The sequence below is a fragment of the Symphodus melops genome (assembly GCF_947650265.1).
Source record: "Symphodus melops genome assembly, chromosome: 15".
Lineage (NCBI taxonomy): Eukaryota > Metazoa > Chordata > Actinopteri > Labriformes > Labridae > Symphodus > Symphodus melops.
Window position 1 is genome coordinate 10,437,975 of NC_136705.1, and position 27,012 is coordinate 10,464,986.

Here is a 27,012-nt window from a genome sequence, read left to right on the forward strand (position 1 = left end):
CGCCGTATTTCCAAGCTGCGGGACCACATTTACCAATAAGAGAACAGTATGGGGCGGGTTGTGTCCAGTCCACTCACGCTTCCACAAAAAAAAATCACTGGTATTGAAGAACGAAAAAGAGACAGACAGACTGTGACAAGGGCAAGCGAACAAGCAGACACAGGTATAAGGTGGAAGCTCTATGGGATAACTTCTGGACATGGACGTGTCAGTTTGACCAGACAACCACTGTCGCGTTCTACAACAGGTTCACCGCAAACGCGAGCATGTCGATGGTAGAAGGAGCCAGGCAGCGGGAGGAAGGGGACTACGGAAGGGCGGCGAAGCGGCTGAAAACAGAGGAGAGGGAGACGGAGGAGAGAGAGGAGGGGGAGGAGGAGCTGGAGGAAGGGGAGGATTCGGACACCGGCTCGCTGACCGGCAACGGGGAGTCAGCTGTAGACAACCGGGCCCGATGGAGTTCCAACCAGTACGGAGCAGGACGGAGGGTAAGGAGCGCAAAAATGTTATCTAACGACGCTACCCTGCAGCACAGCATCACTAGCGACCGCGTGCGTGTGCGCGCATCCGTGTCATTGTGTCAGTGACCAACATCCCCTTGCTGGCACGCGCTACAGGTCCCTTAATGTCAGCACCTATGGTCAGCACTCATCATAAGGTGTTGGCTATTAAAGCTCCCTTTTTCAAGACAAAAATACTTACACATTTTCGATTACAACTAAGATGGTTTCCTGATGTTCAATTATTAATACACTGGTAATTCAAATATATTAGGCTTTACATTTTGTAAAAAAAAAGCACCCAAAAAAGAATCACACTTTTACATTGTCAATTATTGTATGTCAGCATATTTAACTTATGACCTGTGCTACTTATTGTTTATGAAATTAAATAATAGTAATGATTAGTCTATACAAATTCCCTAAATGCACTCTGCACTTCATAGGTAGCTCATGAGTTGAATTGGATCATCAAAAAATCTTTCTGTTTTTTTTTTTTTGTGAGTTTACTACCTTAGATTTAATTTGATACAATCAGATTCAATCCCACGCAGCTCAATCCAAAAGGTACAACAGGCCAAACCACAGCCTCCGTTTTGAGGAACTTTTAAATTTGTAAAAGTATTGTGGCCAAAAGCACCGTGCAATTCACTATTTGCACACGTTGCCATGATGTTTCACAAGTAATTCTTCTGCATGCATCACATGAAAGGTTGTTGCTTTTTACAAGAGAGATGCTTCGTGATTTACATACAAATATAATCTCATCATAGCTTTCAAAGATGTCACATTTGCTCACAGCAGTAATCTTTGTAATAACTGTGCATCAACTGTTTGTGGTTGTAATGGTAAATGTATCAAGGTTCCTCTAGGCAACTTATTATGATAAAAAAGAAAATTGACTAAAGCATTGAGAATTTGATTGAGTTAGTTTTACTGTCTATCCAATTTTTCTGTCAAATACGTACTGTATGTATTATCTAAAAATCACAGGTTCCATTAACTCCATTTCCCATTAAATGATGGTGTCAGCCAGTGTCGTGAATTAAAATGAGCTGATGATATAGCTTTCGACCTTTTTTGCTATTTCTATTACTTCACTCCAGGATGTTTGGTTGAGAAATGGGACAATTTGTCAGCACGCGCGTTTCTGTCACTTCTCCTTTTTACTTAACCTGTTTATTTTTTATAGATAAATACTTTACTGATCCCAAGGGGAAATTCAAAAATGTTATGTTTGTATTAAAAAACTATAAAGCATTAAATTCATTGGCTCAACTTACCTCAAGTATTCCCACTGAATAAGTAGACGATGGAAAACATCATTTTGGCACATGAGGGATAATTGATAACCAGGAGGCCCAAAGTGAAACCATAGTTTTTCACTTTCTGTTCCAGATAGAAACAGATTCACATTTTGAAAGCCCTGCTCAAAAACATAACTGTTCTCTGAGCCTACGGCATATTAGATCCTCGTGAACAGATCCCTTATGTGAAAGAATATGTATGTGAATGTGTGAGTTTTTGAGAAGTGGTACAAAATGCTTTGATGCGTGAGATTAAAAACTATCAACAGATTCAACTTCTAGTTTGTACTTCTCTCTTTCTCTTCGATGTTTATTTTGCTTTTTAAATCTGATCTTATCTCTTACTCTCTTTAAATGATTTTAAAACTTTTTATAATGTGCAGAGTTTTCTTTTCAACTGGAACTTTAGCCCTTGCAGTGATTAACACTCAGCTGCTGGACTGAAACACAGAGTTTAAAAAAATCCGCAGCCAGTGGGCTCTCAATCAAAACAATCAGAAAAGTCAATTCAAACCTCACAAAACCGACCTGAGAATATATTTACGAACGATGTATCTGAGTTTAATTTACCTGATGTTTTTATCAAAACAGCACATACAGCAACAGTACGGCAGCTTTCAGTGGCAATTCCTGCTAGCTTATTTGGTAGTTAGATAGATAGATAGATAGATAGATAGATAGATAGATAGATATAAAATACAAGAAAGGGAAAAAAACATACATTGTACCTCGGGCCAAAATCTTCTGATTCTTCGATTGAAGTCAAGGGACGCAAAAAAATCCCCTCAAGGGTTGCAAATGGCCCCCGGGCCGCACTTTGGACACCCCTGGTCTAAAGGATCTTCCCTATGGAACACCGGTGAGCTTAGTATGTAAGTCCTGCACCCACATGTACAGACGCTGTAGTGCTAAAGGTCAGAGGAATAAAAGATCAAAAGCAGGCTTTTATAAGGGACATGCCCTGGGCTGAGCCAGGTGTCTCATTTTGAAGCTTATTAGGGAGAGAGCTATGAAAATAGGTTATTATTCATTCAGAAATCTACTGTACATCTCTCTCGATGGCTTATGCGAAGCCCAACAATCATTAAAACACGATTGAATTGCACTGGGAGACACTAATTCAAGCCATTTTAACTTTAAGGGAGATGGGGAGTAGTTCTGTTTTTCTGGTTAAATAAATAAGACATCAACAGACATAATCACTTTGTAGAAAACAAAGCAATTTTATTCTTCCCATCCAGAGCTCAGCAGATTGACGCACTTGCATCTCTGAAGATGAAACTGGTTGATTTGGATCAGTGAATCTCTTCAACCCTACTTCCTTCCATCCATGTCTCTCAGTCTCCAGTTTGAAGGAGGTTCAATAGAGGAGAAGAAAACTATCCCTCAGCTCATTTAGCCATAGTCCTGAGTGAAGGTGGTATCACCTTGCTCTGTGATCAGCATTACATGCATGCAGTCTAGTTTCCACCAACACTCAGATATGCAAGGACAGTACACAGTTACAAGCCGCCCAAATGGCATCTAGTCATTAGAGTGTGATTAGGAAGATGGATGGGCTACTTATGTGTGTTATTCATTGAGGCAAGGGTGTCCTGTTTTACAAGTGTGTACATGAAGCACAAAATCACAACATGGAAAAAAGGACTCTATTGTTTAGAGAGAGGACAGTGATGCAATAATTGAAAAAGATCAATCAAACAAATGCTTATTTCGATAGTGGTTATTTGGTTATATGGTTATTAATCTTCACAGCCAAATCAAAGAACCCTTAAGAGCAGAGTCCTGCTCCAGAGGGCCTGTGAGCTTGGGTATATTGTGTCTGGATGCGTCAGCTTTAATGCTATTGCGGTTCAAATCTGTTTAAAGTCGTCTGAAGAACAAATGATCAAAGGTTTTAGCCAGTTCACCCGTCAAGTTACTGTTCACTTGAAAGGGATAACTCAGTTACTGCTAATTTGTTTACATGCACTTCAGAAACATGCTTCATGCTTCAGCATGCTGATCTTATCTGATTTCTTAAATGTCATCTTGATAAGGGTAGGAAATTAGACAAATTTGGGCCATCATACTTATTAAAAGAAGTCAGGTGGTAATGATCCAGCCTGCTCTCGTCCTGTACTTTGGAATGATTCCACTTATTGTGTGACAACTGCTGCCTTCATATTCGTCATATAGGGTCATCTGAGACTGTTTTAAATGGGATAAGTTGTTAAACTTTGACAACTGAAGTCATTTTTTTTACAGGAAGAGGAAGCTGAGCTGAGAAAGATGATGATAGATAGGAGTGGTGTCGTGCCACCTACGACATAGGACCACGAACACAATGAGCTACTGCTTCATCATACACATGGCGGGGGTTATACTGGAAAAAACATCACTACACCACAAATAACTTTGGTCAACTGCAGACGAAATGTGTGGGTGACCACATTTATGACTTTATTAAACTGAAAGTCTTCCACGTTAATCAACACATCATCTCTGTAAAGCTCCACTGCGGATCATTATCCACCACAGCTACAGCAAGTATCATCTTTATGCAGGACCTTCATAATGTTTTTTTTTTAAACCAGGTACACTTACCCAAGTTGTCGAACAGCATACACACATGACTTTAGGGTCACCACATGTCGTGGAAAGCCTGGTGTATTAGAAGGGAACAATTCAGATACGTAGTATATACATAAAAAAGAACAAGAATCCAGAAAGATATTTATAAAAGTAACTGCGACCTTGAATCAGCACTGAAGTATGTAATATTGTTTCTCTTGTTTCTGGGCCAAATCATTAACAACATCAAATATTGCACGACTGATCATTAGTGAGGAACTAGGCTTTTAAGTGTAATCTCCAAACCATTAACACTTTTCTGTTGCCAGGAGGGATTTAAGCTATATGTGTTTGTGTGAGAGTCCACAAATCAGAGCAAGAATTCACGTTTAGGTGAGAGCAGTGGGGCCTGTCCTTTTGATATCTCTGCAGGCTGCTGCAGAGAGAGAGAGAGAGAGAGACAGAGAGAGAGAGAGAGAGAGAGAGAGAGAGAGAGAATATATGTTCAGACTGCTGACTTAGAACATGAAGATTCAAAGGGATTTTAAAAAGAAATATGCTGAAAGATGATTCCATGGTACACAATACTGCAAATGTAGGATCCAAGCCTCAGTGTTAAAAGCAGTCACATGATAGTCCCCGTAGTTTAAGCAATTACTCTAGATTGAGAAAAATAGTAAACCCTTTAATGATCCCTGCATTGTCTTATAACAATAGATGAAAGTGGCCGTGATTTTTTATGTTAGTGCCATGGCGATGGATAGATGAATGGGATGTGTCTACAGAAATATATCCAACATAAATGAAAGTGAGAATCCAGCAGCCAGAAAAAGTACAAAAGTTAGTGTCTTGCTTTTTTTTCTCTTTAAATGCTGCCATGTGATTCTATAAATAAATTCAAAGGAATGTCTGGGAGGGAAGAGATAACAATTGCAGAATGAGAACATATTAAAGTTCTAAAGAGAAGGAGTCGGATGATCAAGATAAGAGGAGACTTGAGAGAAGTGATTGGATTTGATAAGAAATTATTTTCCCATATGCTCTCTCTTTCTCTCTCTCACTCTTTCTTCTGTTTTCAGCCTCTGTCCTGATTCTGAGTTCCAGACTGCTCCACATTCATAACTAAGTCCAATAAAAGCCTTGTTGTGTTGCAACTTGGCTTTAGCCCACACTGCAACCCTTAAGTGACCACTGATCTCCTGCTTGTCATCGATGAAAAACATTTTTGACTTTTTACTTATTTCTCAATTGTCAACAGAGAGGTTTAGTGTTTTTTTGAGTAATCTGAAGCTGACTTGCAAGATGTGTGTGCTACTGACTGGTTGAATATGAAACAATCCCTTTCACAGCTAGTACGAATCATTTTCATTCAAAGAATTCTCCAGAAAATGCACTCATTATACAGCATGTCACATTCACCCACATACTGATGGCAGAGGCTGCTATGTAAAGTGTTCATCAGAATTAACTTGTTCCATCCATACACATTCACACCCTGCTGACACAGCAGTGCGAGCCATTTAGGTCTCAGGGTCTTGGCGAAGGACACATCGATATGCAGGAGCTGGGGATCAGACTCCTGATCTTCTGGTTGAGAGCGACCAACTCTACGACTGAGCTCCCTCCATGGCCGCATTAATACTTGGAAGCAGTCATTGAAATTTAGACTGTGGCTTTAAAGTCGTGCCTTGTTACCATTTTAAAGTTGATTATGATAAGTAACTAATCATGCCCTGCTGTAACGTGGGGTGACAGTTGTGAGCCAACAAATAAGGTTCAAGGTTTACTTTATTGTCAATTCCAAAATATGTCAGACATACAGTGAAATCGAAATTACGTTTCCCCCCTCCCCACGGTGCAATGCAGATAAAAGAGTACGGTAAAATATGAAATAAAACGAGCTAAAAAGGATAAATAATATTTACATTAATAAAATCTAAATGTGCAAAAAGTACAAAGTTAAATAAAATGGAATCTAAAACAAGATTAGAAAAAATATATACATTACACATTATATAAATAACACACCCACCTTCACACTACTAGCAACAGCCTGGCCATTTAAATCCATGGAGGTGACAAGTTGCATCATAGCTGCTAAGGCAGATCAGTCGTGTGTGTGTGTGTGCATAGCTGAGTATGTGTGTATGTGAAGCGCCGTCTGTGTGTTCATCATAGGTTGCATTTAAATTGTCGTAAAGTGACGTCACCTATTGGTTTCTATTACAGAGTTTTGAAGCCGAACCACAGCAGTCGCCATATTGGAAATGCTGGTCCAAACTAACTTTCGGCCTGTTACCTAGTAACAGATGAAATGGTGAGGTGGGCCTTAAGCCTCCAGGCTACAACAAGCCTGCCTGTCAATCAGAGCAGCCATGCCCCTTAATATTAATAACTTCTTCATGAAATCAAAAATGTTTACTCTGGTACAACGTGTGTTAGGTAAATTTTTTTGTAACAGGCTGTAAACACGTTATTTTCTGGCAGCTGTGGCTCTATAGTTAAGTCAGTCGTCTCTTAACTGTGAATGATGCCTACAAGGAATCTTGATTGTACTTTGTATTTTATGCAGGTTTTTTCCACTTTTGGCTCCATGACCTCAGTGTTGAGACTTCTGGTGTGAAAATGCTTCAAGCTGCAGATTTGCTTGATTTGAATACTACCATTAAGTCCAATCATTGTCTCCTGTGTGGGCTGCAGGATAATGATGAGGACTCCCATCGCATCTCTCCAAGCCCGGTGGTCCATGTCAGGGGTCTGTGTGAGGCCGTGGTGGAAGCTGATCTGATTGATGCCCTGGAGAAGTTTGGATCTATATGGTGAGGCAGCAGAAAGCGTGTTTGCAAGATTGTTGTTTGTATGCAAGGCTTCTGTGCTATGTACTGTCCACTGTACTGTGTATATAAAGCAATACTGAAGATTGTAATTTAGAAAAAATACTACTGTATATTTTAAAACTCTTACCGTATAAAAGAGATCTGAGAGGTTTGTTGAAGGCCTTTGCTTGTTGTTATTTATGTTTATTTTAAAGACTTTCTTTCTTTAACTTTCAAACTAGTATCAGATGAAATCCTTTAAAGGAAAAAAAAGAGTTAATTCCATTTTTTCATGTTTATGTGTCTCAGTTATGTGATGATGATGCCATTCAAGCGTCAGGCTCTAGTGGAGTTCTCTGCAGTGGAAAGTGCGGACCGCTGTGTGTCCTGTGGTGCAAAGGAGCCTGTATACATTGCAGGTTGGATCAATACATTTTTCACATCAACTCACTGGTCTTGTACTAGGTTAAATATCCTGTATGTCTAAATGCTTTTCTCTTCATTAGGCCAACAGGCTTACTTTAATTATTCCACATCCAAAAGAATCACCAGGCCGACTAACGCTGACAACCCCAACAGTGGCAACAAGGTCCTTCTGCTGTCCATACAGAACCCACTGTACCCTATAACCACGGTAAAACACACACACACACACACACACACACACACACACACACACACACACACACACACACACACACACACACACACACACTTCTTATGTTGACTGTCAGTTGATGTTTTCCCAAATGTGTATGATGCTATGCCCGACCTTAACCGTACCCAACTCCAACCACTGAGGGCATCACTACAGGAAACATCTGACAGGGAAAAAGCTCAACACAGCAGCAGCTTCCCAACAGTCAAGTTGGCCCAGAAAGTTACAGAAAGAGGGATTTATTGATCTCATAGGGTGCGTAGCTTAATTATATCAGAACAGATTTTGGAGGAAATCTATCTTGTTGGATAGATCAGACTTTTTTTCAGGGATATGTCAGGAGAGAGTACAAAATTATGGCCTCTATCAAAATATGCAAGATTTTTTCATAGCCTAGCTGATAGACATTTCTACTGCTAGCTGATATATAAACATGAAACATTGCTATAATGTTTAACAAATGGAAAATATTGGGACGTACACCTTTGGATAAAATACCCATAGTAAAGGGATTGTTGATGGATTACAGCTATTACTGGAAGTCAAAAGTCAGTGACAGCATACTAAGAGCAGTCTGTAAAGAATTGTGTTTGTAAGAGTGTATTAACAATTTGAAAGTTAATGTTAAAAGCTAAATTGTTGGCTGAGATGCACATCCTCATGTCACACTTGAAGCTTTTTAATTAGGTTTAATGGTTTTGTGCAGCTGCTTGTAGCATATAAATCTTAGCTTTGGATTGTTTTGATTTGCTGCATCATTAACAACAGGCTCAAGGCTTACGAAACACAAGGCAAGTAAAACATGGTGTGTTATGTGAGAGAATTTAGACATTGTACAAGTAATGAAGAAAGTCGAAAGACAAAACCGATTCAGGCAAAAGAAACATAGAAAGATAGAACAGGAAAAGCTGAAGGGAGGCAAGGTGCACAGTCATTAAGACTAAAATAACCATCACTCCCACAGGCACACTGTCCTGTGAAACAATGTATTGTGTCAAGATGTAGGTGATTATTCACATCATGGTTTTACTGCCAACAAAAGTTAATCAACTGTTCTACTTTACAGCTTAAGGATAACAGGACTTTGACGATGCACACCTAAAGATAATGTTTGTTTCACTGAGTGTACTGTGGCTAACTTGCTGTGATAATAAGATAAATGGTACATTTATTAAAAAAAAGGTTCACAATTTCCATTCTTATTTTATGAAACTGATTGAAAACTTGAAATTTGAGAATCAGAAACACTCCCTGCTAAATTTACCCGATACTGAATCAGTGGTTTTTAGAAGGTTTTAAAAATGTCTTAGGAAATAAGGAAATAAAAAACAAACAAACAACACAACAATTTTTTTTGAGGGAATCAAATTCTTTGTCAATCTATAAGAAAGTGAATCTTGTTATATAATCATTAGTGGGTGGAATGGCAGTAAAGATGACAATTTGAACCTTTCTTTAAGGTATAAGTCAGTTATCTGGTTTTGTTGATGGCTGTAGCCTTTTCAGTATGCATGTCCACTGTCCAAAGACATGCTTGTTAGTTTAATTGGTGACTCTTGCAATTGACTGGTGACTAGTCCAGGATGATATGCTAAAGCCCCTCACAACCCTGAACCTGAAGACCAGTATAGATTATAAATTGATTGAGTTTTTTTTATCTGAACATACATGGATTGGAAATCTGTAATTGTTCTCTGGACCAAAAGTTATGAAACACAAGTACCTTGTGCTTGAAACTCATAGTCTCTGATGGGGAAAACTGTTATTCCACTATGTCCATGACTTCAACAGTTAGATTAACTTTAATGTTTGATGTCTTCCTTTTTTTCCATTGTGGTCCAGGATGTTCTTTACACAGTGTGTAACCCTATCGGCAGTGTGCTGAGGATTGTCATCTTTAAACGAAATGGAATCCAAGCCATGGTGGAGTATCCTTACTGAGTGTGTGCCTTTGTGTCTTTGCATGCTTTGTTTGTGTGTGTGTGTGTAATATTCTCTCCTTGACCTGGCTCCCTCAGATTTGAGTCCATTCAATGTGCTCAGAAGGCCAAAGCTGCTCTGAACGGAGCTGACATCTACGCTGGTTGCTGTACACTCAAGATTGAATATGCAAGGGTAAGAGACAAAGAACATCTCAGCATGTAGAAGCCTGGAATCATGCTGAATCCTTGATCTAAGCATCGATGAAACTTAAGAATCCTCTCAGAAACTACTTCAGTTGATTAGAAATTAATTATTTCAAGGACTCCCAAAAACAGTGCAATACCACAACCAAGTCAGGTGTATACAGTAGGATGAGTATGTTTTTCACAGTTGTCAAAGAAGAAAGAATGGAATAAGGGGCAAATAAATAAATTGAATCCATCCATCCATCCATACATCCATACATCCATCTATCCATCCATCCAACCATCCAACCATTCATCCATCCATCCAACCAACTATACAACCAGCCATCCATCCATCCATTTTCTCCACTAATCTGGAGTTGAATGGCGGCAGGTTTAGCTAGTTAGTCTATATGATCCTCTTCCCAGTTATGTTTTCCAGCTCTTCCTCAGGAATCCTGTGATGTTCCAAGGACAGATGAGATATAAATACCTCCAATGAGTTTTGGTCCTACCCCTGGGTTCTCTTCCCAGAGCCCATGCCCCAGGAGGCATTTTAATCAGACCCTTTAACCAAACCATCTGGCTCCTTCCTCATGTCTGAGCTCCTTATTCATCTTAGAAGGTTGAATTGGAACTCCTTTGCTTTAGGCAGTAACTCACATCCCACATGGAGACAGGCTAATCCAGGGGATGGCCAAGGAAATCTGAATCGCCACCCCAAAATCTTTCCCCTCGTCCTGTCTTTTTTTTGAAAAAATAGTTTAGGTATTATTCTGTGCTCGCCTCACTGTTTCTAAAGTGACTTCTCTAAAATCCTAAACAGTGTTTTGTTGCAGTTAAGACTGTACTATTACTGTATTAAAACCAACTATTTGGGCTGTGTTGTTTTTTTTGTCTTTTTTAGTCCTTAAAGCTTTAAGCTCAAAAGATGTACATATTTTTTTCTAGTAGCTGCTGTCACCCACAAAGAGCTACTTTAAACTTTGAGCTGAATTTAGCACACATACCAGATGATATATAGCAACACTGCCACTACTGAAGAAGAACTGATGTAAATCAGAGAGTGGAACAGGATATTAAAACCCATTTTTCCATAATATTAATTGTGAAATCACTTGCCAATGAAGTGGATCAACTAACTGGCTTGGTGTGCTGCCAGGAGGCCTGCAGGAAGTGCATTATGTTGGCATGTCTGAGAATCTTCTTTATTAGCCAGAGTAATGCCTGTGCAGTTGGAGAGTTGAGCTTCATCTGTTAAGTTGAAGTGAGAGTTCCTGATAATAAACTGACGGCAGAAATTCTGCCTTAGAAACTAAATCTAAAAATAAATTGGAGAAAAGATTACTCCTTCACGTTGTTATTACTAGCAAAAAAAAAGCAAGTTTGTGCAATTATAGATAAAAAGTGAATGCTGTTTGTGACTTAATTATGAGAAGAGGACGACAGCGACACCGTGTCATGTTGTTTTAAAGCATGGATCAAATGAAAGGAACACACATGATCAGATGGAGCCACCCTGAGATAATAAAGGGGTGCCACAGGTCAATGTAATGCACCTCTTCTCAAGTAGTAGCCTTCATTCTTCTGTAGTCTACACCTCTTGAATAAGTAGGCGAGAGATCATACATATTTTGTGCATTGCCCTTTGTGAATATATGCAGACCTATTCTCGAGTCATCTTCAGAGTTGGTTGCTTTAATTCCCAGGGGCAGTGAGCCCTCTGCTGCTTCCAGTCCAAGTTGTCTGTTATAATATCCTGTCTGGTTGCGTGTAAATCCTTCCCCTTGTGCTGCAGGTTTTTGTATTTGTTGCATTCGTTTGCTGATGTTGGTGGTGGCAAATCTCACAACCTCAGGGGAGCATTCTCATGTGATAGTTTCTGCGTGAGGGTCCTCAATGCACTTGAGCAGCTTTCCCAATTCTGCATTCTAAAATATGATAAAAAGCACAATGGCAATAATAAAAATGTTCCTTTTATTATAACGACAGAAATATAATCTAACTGTTATCAACTGTACTTAACAATGTCTAACACTGTGACACAGCTGCTCATGTTTTTGAGAGAAAAAGTTATTGATGTAAATGTTGTTAAGGGCATACAGACTCCAGGCAGTAATTGTAGAACAAATGATTGTACAGTAAAGTAAAAAGGACTAAGAATGCAGACCACGATTTTCAGTTACAAATTTGATAATATCCTGAGTTATTCTTTCATCTTTGTATCTACAGCCAACACGTCTGAATGTGATTAAGAATGACAACGAGAGCTGGGACTACACTAAACCATATCTGGTCCGACGAGGTAAGAACCATTATTTATGTGTATATTTCATTTACACTCCCATCAGCCCATGCACCATTAGGGAACCTCTTTTGAAGTGAGGGGTGAATCTGTCTTTGACATATTTCTATCCGCAGCAGGCATCCTTGGTTTACCAATCAATATCAATAGATTAAATTACTTTTTGTTTTCAAGTCCTTTTCTGAAACTGTGTGAAGATTTCCGATCGTTGTAGTCTAGTCTCTGACTGGGGATTACGAGTGTAGTCATAAGCAGTTTGGACCGTAGACCTCCATCACACCAAGACTCCTCTGCCTCCTGTTTCTTCATCTCCAATCAAAACACTCTCATACCAGCCAATCACCGGTCTCTCACAAACCTGCACCTTTACCATGAAGAGACACAGAGAGAGAGAAAGAGAGAAACGTTGAGGGACAGAGAGAGGGATGGACGTCAGGCTGACCATGCACAGCAGCTTTCTTCCATCTTCACCTCCTGAAACCCAGCAAAAAGAGAGGGAGAAAAAAGGGATGGATCGCACTTCTGCTGACAACCATGCAGCTGCTGCTTCAACATGCCCAGGAGGCCTCAGCCCCACCACTGTCTGCAAGACTTCAGTTACTCTAGCTCCTCCACTTTGGGATGTCACTCTCTTCTTTCTGGAGAATTAGTCTTTTATGGCCTGATGTCTGGTCCACATCCACACAAGTGCCTCTTGATTATATTTGAATCAGTGGTGCTATATGCCCTATCCGTCTAGATTTGTTTTTACTGCAAAATCTGAAATCTCATCATCGTGGACCAGACATAATGTTTTGTTGGGTTATGCCAGTCTGCAGTATATTAGTCTTGTCCTAATGCCATGTCTCTTGTCACTTTGCTTCATCTGAGTCAGGGCTGTCACAATATTCAGTTTTTATTAAAACTTTTTTGGGCACCATACATAATACAATAACATACAGTATTAGGAACGTTGATTAAATCTAATTGATAAGGCGATGACAATATTATTTTAAATGATTAAAGAATATAATCAGATAAAACAATTATCAGTTCGCAATTTCTGCATCATTTCACCTCAAATTCAGAATTAAATACAATGTAAAGATGGACAACTACTGTACAGCACCAGGTGTGAAGGCTGTGTTAATGCAGACAAATCAAATCATTTACCTGTTCTAGTCAACATACACTTTTAATAAGTTTTGATATGGACTAAAAATGTCCCTGGTTTTTGTCACCTTGATGTGTAATAGACGTACAGTATACGCTGCTATAGTAGTGAAACAAACTAGAAAGAAGAAGAGTTTATAAAATAGTTATTTGAAGTTGCACACTTTGCCTTTGTCACAGAATTCTGGCTGCAAAGGATACTTGTGAAGTGATGAACAACACATTTTGGACTAAATTATATAAGCAAAATCGGTCCTCTCTGTAACACTATTGATTGTGTTGCCTGTTTTTTTCACTGACCAGATATGTTTTGGCCTGTCACACCTTTGTTCTTTGCATGTGACTATGTTTTTAAAGGAATCAAAGTAAAACTGAAATAAAAGCAATTTTCAAAGAATAAACCATTTTATTCATTATACTTGTCTTATGTTGGTAATGATAGAAACGTGTATTGTGACAGCCCTAGTCAAAAACCCCTCACAACCGCAGATGTACATTCAGACATGTGCATGGACGTTCCTTCTCACATGCAGCTCTTATGATATGAACTGGTATGTTTTTGCTTTAAATGCTTTTGGAATGTATCATTTCCTTGGTTGTAAACAAAATTTACCGACCTACTCTAATAAACAGTCTTCTGTAAGTTGCACAGCCCTGATGTGTTCCGTCAACTATTATAAATGCTCCATTCTTTGTACTGTATCTGGTGTGTAGATGAGGTTTTCAACAAAATAGTTTACCACTGTTTTAAAGGAGTAGTGTTGGGGTCAGTTCATACTCAGTTCAGTCAATTAGAGCAATCGTCATGATTTCTGATTTTTTGTTCATACTTTAACATTTAATCAATTACCACCTTCTTCATTATACAAACTAAAGGCCTGTGGTTAATGAGCTGTCTCTGATTCTTCTTATCGTATTCTTAGTCTTGTTGGTGCATTGCTGCACATCTTGCCATTTTAATACCAGTATAGATCATTAGAATATGTTGGCACTATTGGTAGAACTGTGTGTTGTATCAAAAAAAGAGAGCACTCCTTTGAAAACAGCTCCAAAGTGCCACAAGATGTCTGAAACTCCACAGAGAACCTTTAGTGTGAAACCTAAAGGGCCCACTAATGCAACCAAAGGTGGTATCTTTTCTTCATAGTGAATCAGATGATTATCATTATGAACTGGTCCCAACACTATTGTATGTAAAGTATTAACTAAATAATTGTACATCTGTTTTTATTGTTTGAAAAGAGGCACATTGAAAGGGCACAGACATGGATACGTTATCCAACTGATTGGTCACTAACCGGTTAATAAGACTTTTACATGTCAGTGCTCTTATTTTTGATTGAACCAAACTGAAGGCTGTAGTCCCCTTATGCTACACACAGAGCACAATGTTTCAAAGGTTAAGTGTCGAGGATGTATTTGGAGGTCTCACAGCAGGAGAAAGGAAGCAGCAGGGTGAACAGATTGCTTGGGGGTGGGTGTTATTTTCTCTTTTAGTATCCTTTTCAGTCTGCCCAGGCACCTCATCTAACAGGTTTCACTGAAGTGCGGTGGATTGGTGTGCCTTTTTTAATCTCCTGATTCACAGCCCACCTGTCCCTGCACATCTCATGCCAGTGTGTAATGTTTCCAGTCCCAAGTTCTTTGCAAATGTGACGACATCTTTGCATCGGAATTTTTTTGGCCCCAGCTTTCGTAAAACATGTGACTCTTCTCAAATGTGCCTTCCTTAGCTCATCCCCTGTTCCATCCTCCTCCCGCTCTGTTTACTTTCTCATGCTGCTTCTCTACACCCGCTCTCTTCTGACGAATCTCTTCATTTCTACACTTTCATCTTGTTTCCACTAATCCTCTAACTTCCCCCTCTCTGTCATTTGGTTCTCATCTTTTTTTTCCTTCATCCCTCTTGCTCCACCTCCCCCTCCTACTTCTTACCAATCTCTCTTTGCTACATCCACCACCCTCTTTAATTCTTTCTCTTTCCTTACACTTCCTTCAGCTGTGTGGTTCTTAACTTTTAATTTGTTTCACTTGTGTCTGGAGACCTTCACAGTTACCTTTCCTTCACTTTTCCTCAGTCCTATCTGTCATTTTCGGTTCTTGCTTTCTTTATCACTCTTTCCTCTGCTTAGCTCGTCCTTTCTCCCCTTTTCTCTGCCTAATTCTCTCTCTCTCTCTCTCTATTACTACATCATCACCTTCTTTCATTGCGCTTTTCCACACACAAATTCAAAACACGGCAGGCAAAATTCCCCTATGGGTGTAGACACAGTTACATCCATGTTTATAAGAGATTTATTGTGAAAATGTATTTAGTTTAATTCCTAATTAAATCTTGTATTTACAGTAGTTTTATTTGAACAGTGTTTTGTTAAATGGCAGATAAATTACTTTAATTCCTCGAATACTCTTCTTGTTTAGGTTCAGTACTTAAAAAATGTCACTAACATTAAGCCACAATGTGTGTTTGAGTGTGCGTGTGTGTGTTTGTGTTTTGAGGAAATGTGACTCTGGTTGCTTCAGATCAGCTTGCATAAATTGCACATGCAGGACAGAAAAGAGGCTTACCATTCTGACACATTAATATATAAAAGCTTTGCTGTTGTATTTTATTTATTTAGTCGTATGGAGCTCTGAAGGTGCGGCAGATTCCTCTGGTTCTGCTAGTGTTGCGAGGTGACCGTCGGTCGCTGTAGATTTTCATTTGCTTCTTGTCCCACACGTTGGTAATCAAAGCTCAGTGGAGCAGGTTGTAACTCCAGATGGTAGTTAATCAAACATTGAGGGGGAGTGGTCTGAAAAATTATTGCTTATATTTGTCTTTATGGGATGTTGTGTAATTCTGAGAATATAAAAAACTAATTGGAAAAAAATAGTAAAATTAGGACAGTGATAAAAAAGGACCAAAAAGTATTTTAAAAACACTTTGAGAAATGCTTTGAAATATGTCAACCTTTGTTACCCCGAGAGAAATTTGTCTTAAACGTAGAGCATAAAAACATAGCAAGTTGAGATTGTAGTTTTGTGAGATCTGCTCATCTCGGCAAGATAGCTGAGGGGTTGTGTGTCCTATGTACAGAGGCTTTAGCCCTTGTGTTGACCTTGGCCGTGCATGGCGTTTTGTCCCTCTATCCTCCCAACATTTCCTTTCTCTCTTCAACTGCTTAATCACATAAAGGCACAATTGGCCCAAAAAAACGGTTTCTTTGCATCTCAACTCTCAATCTTTCTAATCTATTTAAAGGAAATGGAGGTGACTGGTAACTCTTGTTTACGAGACTATGAATTGATTTTAAATGTTCCCCTATTTATACTGAAACAACAGCATTAAGCAGTGCATATCATCTTTGCTAACTCCTTCTCCTTCTTCTTATCCATTCCTATACTTAGCATTTACAAAAAAACCCCACAAGGAATATAATCAAAGAGGTGAGACATTTTTGACGGCTTCAAAGCATTGACGGATCACAGCAAACCTTTGTTGCAGTTGCTCAGCTTAGCTCGGCTGCTTCTGAGACTAACCGGGTTCTCTGACCATATCAGAGAAACGTGCATTTCGTTTGTCGGTTTGTGTGTTCTGCGTGTGCGCTGCTAATCCAAGGTGTGAAGGTCAGTGTGGATACCCCACTGTCAGGATTATCCTCAGGCCTTCTCACTTTTCACTGCTGTAGAATCTCTACTTGTAATGGGTGCGTGTGTGTGTGCCCCTTTCTTCAGCACACAAGACAGCAATGCATCAGCAATCTGCCACATAAGTGCTGACGTTCTGGTGAGTTAGGGGAGGGGGGGGGGTTAGTGTTTCATCCAAACAGCTGACTTGGGCTCTCAGTTAAAAATGCCTGTGTCATTTCAATGTGCTTCTAACAGAGAAAACGATTGTACATGGTGTTCTGCAGTATGTAATGTTAGTGTTTTGTGGATAAGAGCACGTTTTAAAATGTATCACAGTGATAATGTTGACAATTTTATTATGATGATAATATAATGCAGGTTGATGTTCTTTCGTGCTGAGGGAGAAAAAAGAGAAAGCTTGATGCCTCACAGGTACTGTCTCTTTTTTATCTCTGGTCACATGACTCTCTCTGTATCACTGAACCTGCCCTCTCTCTCTTTGAATAAAACCACCTTAAAGCTGTTTTTCTTGATTACTCATCCCCATCATTACCATTCATTGTATCTGTGTTCTGTTTTGCCAGTATTTAATCACTTCTCAGTAATACAATACGAATCAACTCTTGATTTTTCGAGCATAAATAAATTTAAAAAATTGACATTTCTGTGGGTTATGGTGGGAGTATAGTGTAAATAAAGTAGTAGCCTTTGTCCTAAATACAAATCCCTTTCTCCATGCTGGTGTCTTATCTTATAACCATTTAACTATTGTTCGATTTTAATTCTGGTTTCTGAATGAAAGGAACCACACAGAAAGAACTATCCTGTACTTTGTTAGAGCACTTTAACATGAGGCCAGCTCTCAGCTTCACACTTTCTGTTAGCACCTGCATCTGTGTTTAAACCACAATACAAGTTTTTTTGTTGTTGTTTTTTTCAAATGCATAGCTACATGCTCTTTTTGGCTTCAACAATGATGAAAAAATGTATTATTTCCATTATCAGAGAACACAGGCTGATAATGGTAAACCTAGATACTTATTAATACTTGTTGATGTTTTTGATGAAGGGAGTTGTGCCTCAAAACCACAAAGTTGTTGTGTCTCAGATCTCAGCAATTTATTTCTGGATGTGCAGCAGCAGCAGATAAAGAATGTATATTAGGTGTCCTCTGAAAATCTATTGTGTATCTAGTGTGATCTAGTGTACTCTAAAAAGTTTGCTTGTGCATTGACCCGATCATAACGTAGTTACCCACATCCACTTTACTCTTCTTTACTGAAATCTATTCATGTCCCCATGTCTTTTTGCTATTAGATTAAGTTTTTTTTTTTTTTCACATGTTGTTTTCCGTGGTCTTTTTCTGCTTGTAGGAATGCTTTACTTTGAAGGAAAGGGATCATTCCCAGTAGCAGCGACTCACAGTTTCAGCATCAACAACACTCAAACCCATTCAGTACATCACAAGATACAGAGACATGTCCGTTCTAATGCAGGGCGGTGTGATCACAGCCATCCAGTATTGTTCTGGGGGCTTGTACCTTGCATACACATATTCCTTCAGATTATCTAAATCTTTAAATGATATTGTATTCTATAGACGATGAAATCCTTGTTTCACTATTTACCAGCACAATCTTTCACACATACAGTAGGTCAACCCCTACCCATTTTTACTTCAGAAAGATTTTATTTTTATACCCAACCATTTTTGTTTTTTGAGCATTTCTTAACCGTTCTTGACTGTTCTTTTGTGCTTTTTTCGCAACTCTTGTTTAATTGAAATTTGGAGTTTCAATGTTTTACACCATCACAGATTTTTTTAATTCACATTTTACACCACATGCTTATTTTAGGGATTTGTGTTGTAATCTTTCAACAAATAGAATTGCTGAGATCTGGGAACACATCAACATCACTAAAGAGTCAAAAGGGCAGCCTTGGTAATACACTGTAACTTTGTCAATTATTATATGCAGTGTCCAAAAATAGTAAATGCAAAGACTATCTGTGAATGAAGCTTTTTGTTTCTAGGTAAGTTAATTAAGGCTCTTCACGAAATCTGATTATGTGTGTGTGTGTTTGCATGGTTTTGTTTGTGTGTATTTCAGACCGTGGAAAGGGCAGGCAGCGACAAGCCATTTTAGGGGAACACCCATCATCTTACAGTGATAATGGCTACGGTAAGACTTTGACACACACACACACATATACACACATGCACACACGCATACAAGAATTACTTTGGTAACTGAATCTGCTGCCTTACACAAGGATTCTACTTCATCAACAGTCCTCATTCAACTCCTCAGAGGTGAAACTTAACACTCTTTACAGACACCGACACTCTCACACACCAAAACACACACACACACACACACACACACACACACACACACACACACCTTGTGCAGGTTTAAATAGCCAATCATGTGTGATGGCCAGGTGTCTCCTCACCTCAGAAACTAAACCCTACCAATTACACTATTGTCTTTACTTTAAGGAGCCTCCCAATACATGCACACACACACCCAAAGTTTGACACAAGTTTAAGAGGAGTCATTTATTTGTATCAATTGTCTGTGTGACTGACTGAGTCTGAGTAAAGTAACACCACTGGTCTGCTTGCAGAGTTTTTCATTGGCCATTGCTCTTTCCAAGTGAAAAAGTGCAAATGTATGTTGTGGTAATGGTACAACGACACCTAGGTATCCCCTTCTTCAAGATAAGCAGAGATGAAGCAAAAAGACAGCTTTTTCCTCAGTTAGGTCAACATACATAAGAAGGGTGCAACTATTCTCAGAATCAGGATTAAAATGCTTGTTACGTTACTCGTACAAGCAGTTCATATCAAACCATAATGTCCATACTCTGTTATGGTGTCTGTCATGGCAAATCTAAGACACTAAATCATACTGTAGTATCTCACATTATTATACACACATGGCACATATACAGCACAGCAATACCTGATATGTGAATTCATTAAACTAATACATGATGTATCAATAAAATCAAGACAGAATACAATATATTCTGTGAGAACTTTAGAAGATGGGTAGACACTCCAGCAGTCCAGCATAGACAAGAAGAAAACAGCTCTCCACATGTCATGGCTGCCAATATTTAATATCTCTGTAGTCTTACAAAAGACACACTCAGTACAAAGGGAGTCCAAAGTAAATCCCTTTCATGTCTGTCTGAGGTTGTCCCGCTGTCACCTTTGCATCTGTCCATACCACTCTCATGAACACTATGTCCCAGAATCTCTTTGAAGGATTCCTTTTAAGTACTACAGTGTCACTTGGCCCTAACTGATCACTAAAAGGCGTGAACTCAAAAGACAACATTGTACTCATACCTCGAGGATTGATCCACACACCAAATGATCAACTTTCTCTCAACAATACAATAAGATAAAATGATCATTGATTTTTTTTTTTGGCTCGTCTGTCTATCAGTTTCATTTTCATCTTCTAATACAGGGGGGGGGGTTTTGTTCAAATTTAACACAAACATTCACTTGGTCTGAGAATGAACCTTTCAGATTTGCGTCATTGATGTTGAGGGCACAAACACTTTTCCTAACTTGCCGGAAGATAAACTTCAGAAACCATTCTCCTTAACTTCCTGTCTTACTTGGACATGAGTGTTCATTGAGTTTCTTCAAACACCATAGTTTATTTAAGGCTTGTCGCAGTGTTGAAGAGACTGGAATTATATACATTGCATTAAGTGAAGGCGGTTGCAGATATTCCTTTGAGTGTGACTGTACCCTTCATGATTATACGTGACAATTTCAATTATCTTAAATCGCTACAGCGATAGAAGAATTGTCCTCTGTCAAGGCTGCAAATTGGTTTTGTAGCAGAATCAGCTGCTGTATAATGGTTTAAATGGGGAAAAAAACAATCTTAAAAAAAAATTAAACCACAACATGACACATGCCAAATGTGCATATTTAACTCAGATAATGTGATTATATAATTGAGGTGGTCTCAGGAAACCCTTAACTTTTAAATAATGGAAACTGTCATTAAGGTATTACAATCACATCCAATGGACTGAAGTTCATTTTTCTGCCTTCTCAGGTCCACCCTGCCCCCTACTGCCTCTGCCTGGCAACAGCAGATACAAGCTCACCTCAGTGGACGTTCCAGACATGGTTTCCTACCCACTGCCCCAGTCATCATCTTCGTACTCTGGTCATGCCCCCAGTTCTGTTGCCATGGTGAGCGGTCTGCATTCCTCCAAGATGAACTGCACACGGATCTTCAACCTCTTCTGCCTCTACGGCAACATTGAGAAGGTAGGTGCTTTGTATTTGTAAAACAAGTCTTAAAACACGTCTCCAATAGGTTTTTCAGTTTCATGTCAATTAAAGAAACAATTGGAAATACATGGAATGCTGTTTAACACCTGTCACTACTTTTGGGATGATTAGGGTGCAGGAAGAAGTCACCAAGATCACCCACACAAGGATAGATCTCCCTAAATTAGCTTTTAGCATACAACTATGCTGTCATTACACTTAACAAGAATCCCTCTTTTAAATCCGAACTTGATGTTGGTCTTTAAAATACGGATTTGTTTAAGAAAAACAACAACAACGAACTGCAGCATGGAACAAAGCCATTTCATTTAACCTGATAACACCCAACAGTCTGTAGTGACCCTATAGAATATGCAGATTATTGTCTAATTTCATTGCCTAATGAATACAAATAACAAACTATTGTAGTCATATTGTTAAAGTAATGTTTAATTCTGCAACTCTTGTAATAAAATGACAAATCAGTGGAAAAAATGTGTTAATTTGAGCTTTTCTTTCAGCATGTGAAGCTTGAAGGATATTGTACATTGCCTTCATACGAAAGCCGCTCATTGTACTTGTATATTTTATATATATTTTAGGTCAAATTTATGAAGAGTGTGCCTGGTACTGCATTGGTTGAGATGGGAGATGAGTATGCTGTGGATAGAGCCATCACACACCTTAACAGCATCAAGGTGTTCGGCAAGAGACTCAATGTTTGGTGAGCCACACCAACTCATACAATAGTTTAAAATGTTTAAGTTTCATATCCTTTAATATGACACCATGATGTCATTTGAATGTTTACTCTTTTATTTGAAGAAGATTTGACATGCATTGATTTGTTGTGTCCAGTGTGTCTAAGCAGCATGCAGTGATCCCCAGTCAGGTGTTTGAGTTGGAGGATGGCAGCAGCAGCTATAAAGACTTTGCCATGACGAGGAACAACCGCTTCAGCAGTGCTGGACAGGCCTCCAAAAACATCATCCAGCCTCCATCTGCAGTGTTACACTACTACAATGTTCCACCATGCATTTCACAGGATCATTTACTGAGGGTATGACAATTTGTATCTTAACATAATACAAGATATACAAAACAAATCAGTTCCAGCACTTAGATATCAAATAAAATGGTTAAGATACTCAACAAATTAGAATGTAAAAGCTAGCTTGCAGACTGTTACAGGGATACGGTTAGTAAGTCAGTTTAATTTGGGCAAAAGTCATAGGAAGTCAAAGCAAGGTATGTTGCCAGGTCAGGTAAAATCACTTAAACTAGACTGCCTCTGCTGCTGGGTTTGACTTTTGCCTTATTTCACAAAAGCATCATCTCTGAAACCATTGGCGAGCATCTCAAAACTCAACTTCAACTTTAACACTATGTACTCTACAGCATTTTTTTAAGTGTTCAAGTCTTATGCTGTTAATTGTTTTCATTCCACCTACAAGCATGGAAACTGGAATGGAGATGGATTTTTTTTTTAAATAGTCGATAATTTTTAACTGAACTTCAATGCTGATTGGGGCAGCATGTTTTATTATTCTGATATATTTTGTAATATTTTATTGTCTAATGCAGCATCTCCCATAAATGTGTCTTTTCAGCTTTGTACGGAGTACGATGTGCCTGGTTTTGTCAAATTCAAGATGTTTGATGCCAAACGTAAGTATCACTTCTTTTGTTATTTACCAGTTTCTTGTTGAAGTTAGAGAGGTTTGCGTTCCTCTTTTTCATTCTGTCTGAGAAGATACAAGCTTTTATTTCTCTGCGTGAAATAATGATTGTGTCATTCCATTCATTTTACATTACTTCCTCTTCTGTCCATCTTTCCTCTTGCTTCATGTCGGTTTCACTTCTCTTCTCTTTTAATCTCCTCCTCTGGATCTCTCATGCAGCCTCCTCTAAGACCATATCTGGCTTGTTGGAGTTTGACAGTAAGACGGAGGCTGTGGAGGTTCTTACTGTTCTTAATCATTACCAGATCAGGATACCCAGTAAGTCTGTCCGAACGACACTTCTTGTGTTGTTGCATGTATCTACACGATATCTACTCAGTCAGGATCTCATACAGCTTGATTCTATGTACTGGTACCTGAAAGTGAAATGTGTAGAGTGAAATTCTATGCAGTTCCCTTTCTCTGACACAGCTCCCTTTTTAATTGTTACCATGTTTTGATGCTGCACTCTGATACAGTACTTATTGTCTCTGCTCTTCTCCTTTGGTTTAACAATTTTACACACTAGGGTCAGATATAAAAAATAAAAAAGGTAAAAATAAGCCTCTTCATAACAGCCTAATTAAAGGCAGGGTTGGTAATTTTTGATAACTAGCATAATTTTGAAAGTAGCATCCTCTCCGTTCTCCGTATTCACCCACCCCCTCCCCTCTGTGCTCCCTCAAAAGTCCTGCCCCTCACTTACATTCACTAGCGCCATTGGGCCAGAAATGGATTTTAGCTCATGCTTTGAGCGTGGGCTCGAACATGGTAGGGAGGCTTGGTTGGTTTATAAGAAAAAGTCATCCAACATTGGTTGAAGTTTTTACAGGCTTACATCTGCTAAAGATGATGGATTTTCGAAGTTTCTTTTTCAGAGCACATACGATCTTAATAAATGTCAGGACATAAGACAAATTCAACCAAAAACTTAAAAAGTGTATCTAGAGAAAATTACCTACCCGACCTTTAATGCATAAAATAGGTTTATATATGAACAAGAATCATGGGCAGAATTTCATACAACCAGCTAATTGTGGTGTTTCTATTATTTTTGATTCACAAATACTCTGGCTCTGTTACTCCTGTACAATACCGCCAAATATATAAACATAATTAGGTACATTTAAAGTTCACTAAAATTGTAATGAGACAACTTGGCAGGATTTTACCAGTCATCATTTTTATTTTTTTATTTTTTGATAATCAGAACAATAATAATCTGTTCTTGACTTTGACCTTAAGATGGGATGACTGTTTTAGTGTTTTATGAAGGTTTAATGCTAGTTAAATGCCAGCTGGTCCATGATGACTGACTCAGATTTAAATGTAAATGTATATGCTTCTGTTAGCTGTACTGCATTTCTGCACTGTTCTTTCTGAAGACATTTCTAAATTCTTATGCTCTTACACTTATAGAGGGGCATGAGTAATGTCTAAGGTTCCTCTGCTAAGTATTTGTATGTGTGCGTGTTGTATTTCAGATGGGTCCAATCCATACACCTTGAAACTGTGTTTCTCCACCTCATCTCATCTTTAAAAGTCGCAGAGCACTGGAAGAATCTGCCGAGCCTTGATGAAGGCTGACCTCTGACATGAGAGGAGGGAAAGGGACCACAAGAGGCGGACTCAAGGAAAAGTTAAGGACAGACAATCAAAGACAAGTACGAAGAAAAAAATGTATGAGGCAGAGAGAGCAATACATTGATTGACAGATTGATTGATTGATAGAGAAAGAGATAGAGATGCCATTTTAAAGAGAAAAAAAAATGGAAGAAAGCAGTGTCGAAGTCTCCAGGCTGATCATCATACTATACACGCACACAATAGTCCATGAACTTTCCATTCAGGCTTACTTAAGCAGGCTGACAGACTTAAAACAGAATAACTAAAATTCTTTAAAAATGGATTTACATTTTATGTTGGAGGACACTACTCATGTTACATTTACAATGACCTTCCACAAGTATTCACGTTAACGTCTTCAGTCTGGAGTACTCAAGTGGAAGACACGGACCCACACTGATGAACTCACTTGAGTCTCTGCACCCGTGAAATCAAATCATCATCTCTGTGCATGGCACATGGTGACTGAAATAATGCTTATGTGTTTAGAAATAGACAAATCCATTGTGTTGTTTTGAACTGTAAGTGAACATATGCAGTAAATGCGGTTTTCAAGATATTCTTTAGCCTGAAAGAAGCGTGAGCTATAAAGTGTCACTCCACTCCTTTCTGAAGCACTTTAGCTGAGAGACATTTCTCAAATGCTGACCAGTTATTAAGTTTACTTTGGATATTCATGTTCGCCAGAAGAAGAATCCCCTGTAAACTAACTTTTATTGTCATCCGAGGGGAACAATTTACAACCAACAATATGTTCTGTGACCTGGTATCAGAAAGCTGTCATGAATGCGATTCATATGTTCAATTGTAAGAATTCTCTTGTTTAAAAAACCCTAGTGATTTCATTAGCCCCACCTCTTACATTCACTACCTACTGGTGGAGACTAGACAAATATCAAGCTCTGATATGCAGATTGTCATGACATTTAATTTGCACATTTGTTGTTCTTAGAGGATAAGCTCGATACTTGTATGCTCTTGCCTTAAGTGCCAACATCAGGCCCACAAATGAGATTAATCTTTTGCATTTTTACGCTTGTAGGAACTTTTTACTTGCAACACCTTAACTAAAGTAACGAGATGTTTGCAGACCCGTTGAGAAAAACAATAGGACTAGTACGTTTTTGTTTTTTTGTTTTCTTATTTGTCTTTTATACTTTAGGTTAGACTTACAGGTTTTTCTTTAATTACCTTGAGGTTCTAGTTTGACAACAGTGGTACTTTATGTAAATGGCAGCTTACAGAGAGGACAGTTAATGCATAAAGAGGGTGGAGCTAATAAAAAAAAAACCTAGGGTTATCCATTTAAAAAACTAGAGATGTTGTGAACATTTTACTCATCATGCTTTTTCAAAAACTTAAACCTTTAGAGTTTTATCAGCCTTCCATTATGGTCTTAATGCTGGGATGCTGAAGCATACGATAAAAAGTATTCTGTTTCTGAAAGGGTTTACTCTAGAATTCCTGTCAATCATCATGTGTTATTTTTTTTAAATGTTTTTGGGCTGAAAACTTATGACGGATATCTGTCACTTAGTATTTCATATATACCAGTGTCTTGTTGAGGTTCTCACAGTTTTTTCTCACATGGCATGTATACTTGACTGTATATCATTATAGGGACTGTTTAATCTACTTATTGCCTATTTTGTTTATTATGTTGATTATGTTTATTATGAAATATAAGGGTTTTGTGCGTTTGTAAAAATTGAAACAGTCAGCAGAATATAAATAACAGGAGCACTTCAGAATGGTATAAACTACTTTGTGACAGCTTACTGTCTCACAAGAGCTGCTGAGTTAACGAGTTGAGTTGTGCCAGTTCACTACAATCAGATGGACGCACTGAGTCTTGATGTTCAATAATAGGGGATAAAGTATTTTTTCGATGTGTTGAATTGCAAACTTGTAAAAAAACAAAACAAAACAAAACAAAAATAGTTCAAGTAAACAACATTTGGGTGTAGAGGTTTCCTCTGCACTGCCCTGCTTTTTGTGTTGTACATGCTAATTGTCTGTTTTCACTTAATGTAACAGTTAAATGTTGGCTGGTCAGCAGCATCCTGTCTGCATGTCACTTCTTTTAGTCTGTGCTCCTTATACAGCATCATATGTTGTTGAAATAGAAATGTTTATTTTACTACCTGTCAGCTAAAAGCAGAAACATATCTCCAGGCAAGTCAAGCATCAGTCTCGTTTTAAGTAACACAGCCTGTTTTAAAACCCCCCCAAAAAAACCAGTCAGTTGTGCCAGATACTTTGACTAGAGTTGTTGATTGAATTACTCAATTCTTTTTCACACTGCATGAGATCTTGTAAGCCCTATATTTTATCATTACTTC

General features: G+C 38.6%; 1 protein-coding gene across 2 annotated transcripts; it reads left to right on the forward strand.

Annotated features, from left to right (window-relative positions):
* On the forward strand, positions 1-26,729 carry LOC306836437 (heterogeneous nuclear ribonucleoprotein L-like). Of its 2 annotated transcripts, XM_079363504.1 has the most exons (15): positions 1-163; positions 248-488; positions 7,061-7,179; positions 7,486-7,595; positions 7,683-7,810; positions 9,677-9,762; positions 9,853-9,949; positions 12,175-12,247; positions 19,123-19,194; positions 21,103-21,320; positions 21,926-22,047; positions 22,182-22,383; positions 22,934-22,991; positions 23,225-23,323; positions 24,529-26,729. In XM_079363504.1, the coding sequence occupies exons 2-15, from the start codon at positions 267-269 to the stop codon at positions 24,582-24,584; spliced, it is 1,662 nt and encodes a 553-aa protein (XP_079219630.1). In that variant the 5' UTR covers positions 1-163; positions 248-266; the 3' UTR covers positions 24,585-26,729. The 2 variants fall into 2 exon arrangements, with proteins under 2 accessions (XP_079219630.1, XP_079219629.1); XM_079363503.1 differs by having other exon boundaries at positions 2-488.
* The last annotated feature ends 283 nt before the right edge of the window (positions 26,730-27,012 follow it).